Source organism: Caloenas nicobarica, chromosome 27, assembly GCF_036013445.1.
Source record: "Caloenas nicobarica isolate bCalNic1 chromosome 27, bCalNic1.hap1, whole genome shotgun sequence".
Lineage (NCBI taxonomy): Eukaryota > Metazoa > Chordata > Aves > Columbiformes > Columbidae > Caloenas > Caloenas nicobarica.
Genome location: NC_088271.1, coordinates 3659983 through 3666460, shown reverse-complemented (window position 1 = coordinate 3666460; position 6478 = coordinate 3659983). Strand labels below are relative to the sequence as shown.

General features: G+C 48.3%; 1 protein-coding gene across 1 annotated transcript; it reads right to left on the bottom strand.

Annotated features, from left to right (window-relative positions):
* Positions 1–1790: 1790 nt before the first annotated feature.
* Positions 1791–2789, bottom strand: LOC135998916 (E3 ubiquitin-protein ligase RNF13-like). The gene has a single exon (XM_065652219.1). It carries the CDS (start codon positions 2787–2789, stop codon positions 1791–1793), a length of 999 nt encoding a protein of 332 aa, XP_065508291.1.
* Positions 2790–6478: the final 3689 nt, after the last annotated feature.

The following is a 6478-nucleotide window of genomic DNA, read 5'->3' as shown; positions in this document are numbered from 1 at the left end:
GTTTCATTCCAGCAGAAATCGGTTTGAAACTTCTCCATTGCCAAAGAAATAAATTCTGAAACTGCAGTTTCCTCTCCTCCTTCCCACCTGAAGCTGTCTGAGTTCCCCTGTGGCAGGAGCGATGGATTCAGATCTACCTTGTCATCGGCCATCACGTGTATTCATGTATATTTTTCCCAACCCTTTCTCAGATAAATACAATATGTATATCCTAAAGATACCTGAGTAATCTAGTTGCTATTGTTTTCAAAAGTCATGAAGATTTTGGGGTTGCAGAGATCATGCTTCCGAGTTCTGCAGTGGGTTGTATTGAGACAAGAGTTTTCTAAACTCCTGGACTTTTGAGTCTTAAAGTAACCCCTCAAAAGGAAAATACTCCAAGGCACTAGTCTTATTTGCTGGCCCCACTTGTGTCACTTTGTTACACGGTCCTAACAGTGTGATCTGATGGCAGCTCACTTCTTGGACACCGCCCATAAGAAATAGGATGTTTTATGTTTAGAGGAGAGCCTTTGATTTAGGAGTTTAGCCTTTGTACAGCTGTGCAGGTTTGATGTCTTGGTCACAGTGTGTCGGAGCTGTTCATTTCCTTAATTTTTGGCATTTACTAAAGAGCTCTTACGTCTTTCTTTTCCATGAGATTAAATGCTAATAGTGGTTTTGTGAGTTTTCCAGCTCAGTATCCCCATACCCAGTTGGGGACTTGGCTGGCTGCCCCATCCACGCTGGGTGTCAGAGCCACCCACACCAGCCCGGGAGCCACTGCCCATTTCTGCTCTCGCTTTAAGCAGGATTGCAAATGTCCCCAGAGGCTGCCCAAATAACATGACTACACCTGGTGTATCTAAAGGAGAGATGAAGATTTGTTTGCATCACGTTAGTACATAAATCCAGCTGCCCTTAAGGTGCTTAGGCACATTTGGATGATGACCTGGAACAACCCAGGGAGCAGGAGGTTACGTGTACATGTCACTTCAGCCGCTGTGAGCGTGCGAGATTGCCAGCCAGCAGGCAAAAGCAGCCAATTATGCCACATTCCAAAGCATTTCATTCTTTTTTCCATCTACCCAGCTCCACAAAGCGAATCCTGCTGTAGAGACCCCTACCTCCCGCTGGCATCGCCTCCTGGCTGAGGAGATAGTGTTTGAAGTGCCCTCAATATTTGCAGCGCGGGTTTTCTGCCCGTGTAAAGGCCACACTGTCCCCTGCAGTGGACTGTACTGAGCCACCCAATGCGTGGGGACGGTGTGTGTCGCTGCTCTGGGTGACGAGGGGGCGCTGGGGGCTTGTGGGCTCTGTTTCTACTGCCGATGAGAGGGGAAGCTGCTTGATGTTTGGTTTAATATCCCGTATTTTTTCCCCCTCTCTACCTGTCAGGCTAGGAAATGGTTCCTGCTGGTTGCAACACACAGGGGGCAGTTCTCACTTGGGATTTCTGAGCACTCCCCTTAGGTAACACTAAAAAGCAATATTCAGTGCATCTATGTGTGTGGGACTCTGCATCCATGGGAGGGAATTGAGGAAGCATCCTAGCAGATGTAAACCAGCTCCCGTACCAAATGTTCTTAAATCCCTGCTTCCCTCCTCCTTTTTGCTTCTCCCCTGTTGCTCTGGCTCAAGGAGTTTTTGATATTTCCAGCTGAGATTTCATGCTTTTCTTTCATTGTGGGGACCAGGGGAGGGGAGCCAGCGTTGATTGCTTCCCAATAAAAGCTAGCCTGGAGCCAGAGCTGAAGGAAAGCACTAGGGAGATTTCCCGCGGTTTAATGATAACTTATCCCTGTCACAGCTCAAATGGTGGCTTTCTCTGGTGCATCAGACCATTCTCCTTCCGCTGCGCTTGCATCATCTTTCTCCTCTTCAACATATCCATCTTCATACTCTTCTCTGAATGCAATGTCTTCGGGGTCCTGTTCCTCCTCATTCGCATCTTCACCAGCCTGCTCTGGCAGGAGGTCGCCTCGCACGTAGGTGTTCACCACCTGCTTGCAGATGGGACACGTGGGTTGGGTGTGGAACCAGGTGTCGATGCAGCTCCCGTGGTAAGCGTGGGAGCAGGACAGGACCTTCAGGCACTCCCCTGCCTTGTACTCTGCCATGCAGATCGCGCAGGTCTCGTATTTGTCTCCCTGCTTGTACTTGTGCAGCTTTATCTTGTAAGGCCTCTTGCGCCATCTTAAGCCAAGCATAATTGAGATAGTGGTAATAATGACAAACGTGGCTTTGAAATCTTGCACGATGCATCTTGCTGGCAGCATTTTAGTGATGTCTTGACAGGCACCCAAATCATGTTTGGATGGCAGAAGTCTGATGTATGCCCCTTCCTCGCCTTGTAAAGCCCTCTCCAAGCAGAGGAAGACTGACTGTCCAATAAAGAGTGATGGTATCTTAATCAGCTGCTGGATTTCTTTGTCATCAGCCATGACGGTAATTGGTTGATCTGAATTCACGTGGTACACAATAGCGCTTTGGTATCCAGCCTGCTGGGCCTGAAGGACCTTCTCAACAAGAGAGCAGCCGTACCCCTCTATGAGGGCAATATACATCTCTGAGGCCTGCCTTGGTTTTGGAGGATTCTCTATTGCATGGCAAGCATTTGGTGGTATCACCCTCGTTAAATTCCCTGTCATCCCTTCTGCTGGGAGTTGTGGCCCAAAATATGCAAGCAAGGCTTTATAAGCAAGGCAGTTGTAGCTGTTGTTGTAAGCCACGTAAGCAAAGGCTTCTGCAAGAGCAACATTGTAGAGGGCAGCGGCAACCACAACAAGAAGTAGGAGCTGGAGGTTCATGCTGAGTGTGGTTTGGGTAGCTCTGAATACAAATTTCCAGGCTGGTCCCAAAGGCAAAGTGTAAGAGACGGTCACAGAGGCATTACTCCACCTGGGTTTTTATCACCAAGCAACCACTTGGAGCCACAGCACGGTTGGTGTCAGAACCTGCCTCTGCCCTAGAGGTTGCTGCAGGCTCGGAGGTTCCCAGGATAGAACTCGTCTCTCTTTTGTTGTCTCCAGCTGCTAAGCAACACCCTGACATCACCTCTGCAGACCTGTGACATCACCCAGTGAGAGTTTACCAAGGCTGGGTCATGTAACATTACTGCCAACATGCCTAAACCTCTATTCCCCTTCCTTTCTGGTCTGCTCCATGCACACAGCTCCTAGTTTCATCTCCCTCTGGGTACCGATAGGATGCCAGTTTCACTTTGCTGATGATGTGCAGGCAGGATAAATGAGCCTCCCCATCAGCTACGTGCCCACTGCAGACTGGAATGCTTCATGCTGGGGTGAAAGCAATTCCTGGAAAATGTGGCAGAGTTGGAACAACCTATTAGCCTCTGTCTACTGCTTGGGCACACGTGTGGCCATTTTTCCTTAAAACCGTGATCTTTGAACTGATACCAAGCCAAATTGCTTAGGGTAGAAGGGGTTTCTGTTATTGGGAATAAGTCGATCAGTAGCTGTCAGGCAGAATGGCAACTAGCAGGAGTTGAAAGTCTCTGCTTGCCTGTGTGGGCTCAGCCTGCTGTCACCAAAAATTCAGAGAGGGCAGCTCCACCTTCATGGCCCCAAGTGGAGCATCTAGATCTGTTGCAGGGGCTGATTCACTTGGGCTTTTGCTGGGCTGAGTTTGTTGGGTTCCTGTCCTACCACAGAGACAGTGGCGGATGAGCTTGGGAGGGCTACTATTAACTCTTGTATTGGGGCTTTTCACCTTATTTAGAACCCCAGCTACTGGAATCAGAAGACTGGAGAGAGAAAAAAATAAAGTCTTTAGCTTCTAGCTATAAAAAACGATTTTAAAATTCTGGTTATGTTGAAAAAGCTGAAAAAGGAGTGGAAAGCATAAGGCACAAGTGCTGTCCTTCCCTCCCAGAGTGTTCGATAGCAGAAACTCCCATCTTTCAGGCAATTCCCAACTCACATGGTGACGGCTCAGTGCCCAGAGGAATGCCAGCCGGATGAGGAGGCAACAGCTCTCCTGGCTGTTGGAACAAACTAGGTCTGAATATTCAATGAACCCAGGTCAGTTTGGAACCACAAATCCCTAAAAACCTGTACCTTTTAACAAACAGCCCTTTTTGTTTAATGATCCACTTGAGAGCAGCCCCATGGTTTCCAGTGCAGTTGTGTTGGACCTGTAGTTAAAAAAAAAAATCACTCATGTACTAGGCAACTGATTTGTTACCAGCCCCCTTGGGCTCTGCTTGAGACAGATTTCACTGGGAAAAGAGCTACAGAAAATGTCAGCAGACAGTGTGTGTGTGTGCCAGAGACTCCCAGCAGCTGCGATTTCAAATTGATTTTATTTTCCCCTCATCTAAAGAGTTTTCCACTTGCAGGGAGACATTTTGATGCATTTAAAAACAAAACAAGGAAAAAGCTTTGGGGAGGTGGGAGAAGCAGCCAAATGCTTTCTAGTAGAATGAGGGATGAAGAAGAAAATAAAGGTACATTGGAAGACCTTTTTGAAGGTGTACTTTTGGTTTGGTCTTGTGCTTCTTGTAACGGCATCCATCATCCTAGTGTTCTTTAAAATCCTTGCCTCTTTACTTGCACTCAGCGCTCCATTTCTGCTTCCAGATTGAAGAAATTGGGTGTTCTTTCTCCAACCTGGATCACAGTAACCCAAAGAGATGTGGGTAAAAGGACAGATCCTCTTCAAGAGAAGAGGTTGGAGGGAAAGGAAGAAGGGAATGGGGTACAGAGGAGGTTCTGAGGAGTGAGCAAAGAGGAGGAGCTGAAATCTGGATGGGGAGCAGGATAGTCACATCCCACCCACAGACAATGTGAGATAGGAAACCCTGTCCCTTTGTCTCCTTCCAAATCTCTGAATGCTTTTGCAGAAGGAAGGAGAAGGGGGCTGAAGGAGGACTTTGGCCAAGCTGATCTTCACTCAAAGAGCCGAAGCGCTGCCCTGTTGGCTCTGGTTCCCTCTGTGCCGTCCCTTTGCGTCCCCGCTGTCTGCCTTCTCTTCTCCATCACCAGTGCCTTTGGAGGCTTTGGCTCCCACCGGCCAAGGTTGAGTCAAGAACCCTGCTCTGGTGTGGGCTGTGCCAGGCTGTCTCAGCCCCACGCTGCATTAATCACAGCCAGCACCGTACTCTCCATCTCATCCTGCCCTACCTCTGTTATATTCATGTGTTAAATACATTGCAGATGCTCCTGGATGCATTCTTGACCTATTTTCTCTGGAGTCCCTGCAATCTACTTTGTCGGAATAATTGCAATATATTTAAATGTCAACAAGCCACACATGGGAGACAGCGGTTGTGTGCAAGAGCAGAGCAATTACAGGGAACAGGTCCCATTTTACCACTTGAACAAAGATCCAAGCTAGAAGAAAGGAAAAGACCATTTACCTCTATTAACCGATCACTTACCCCACCATTCCCGAAGTCCCTGTATTCCTTTATACTTCTTTTTTGGGGCTATCACTTAGTGCAGGAGCTGGGATGTAGAACTCCCTCCTGCTTTTGCTGTTACTCCACAGAAGCGTCTGCTCAATCCAGAAGAATTTGGTGCTGATTTAGACCCACATAACTGCTAGCAAAATCTAACCCTGTGCCTGCCCAAACTGCTTAAACTGTAACAGAGATGCAGAGGAGACTGACCTATGCGGACATCATTACAGCTCCAACAAAACATGCATTACAGGCTCCAGATCCAGCAGTGATTTAACTTGGGAAATAAGTCTCAGATGGCTCTTTCCCCTCTGCGTTTTTTGCAGCATGAAAAGAGCAGCCTGGCAGTGGGATGATGTGAGTTTGTACATAACCAGACTCCTTGTCCTTTATCTGTATTAGGTCAGCGTCTCAGATCCAGCGGCAGTGGCATCGCACAGACGCACAACAGGCTCTCAACAGCCAAAGGCCGGGAGCAGAAAAAGCCATCGGGGGGTTAAATGTTTTGCTCAAGGCGTCTCGACAGGTACACCTGGTTCTAGCTGGGTGTTCTCCTTGAGCATGCTGCTCCTTTGGGGTCATGCTAAAGGATTGTTGAGGACCAGGCTCCCAGAGCTGAAATACCAGTGATTTGCTGTGAAGGAAGATCTAGGGCCATCTAGTGCTCTTCCAGTGCAAACCTTTGTGCTTCCAGTGCTCCCAGTTGCTCTTAAAAGAGAGATATGTGGGACACGCTTCCTTCCTCCTGCTGACTGAGCGAGTCCCCGGCTCTGCAGCGAGCTGGCTGGAAGGCAGCCCTGTACCCTGTTCTTAACGATTTGATTTTTTTTTTTTTTTTTTTTGCTAGAAGCTGATTCAGAAACTGGTGCATGTAACCACCTCCTTTCATCTAGGATGAAAGGAAAGGACGACCCATGTCTTTACAGAATAGGTAGCTGAAGCGGGCAGAGTCACCACCCAAAACGCGAGCTGGGTAGATGAGAAATGGAGTCGCGTGTGCGGAGAGGTTTTTGTGCCAGGGTGGGAGAGGGATGGAGAGCAGGAGCTCTGCAAGCCCCGCTGCACGTGGCTCAGCAC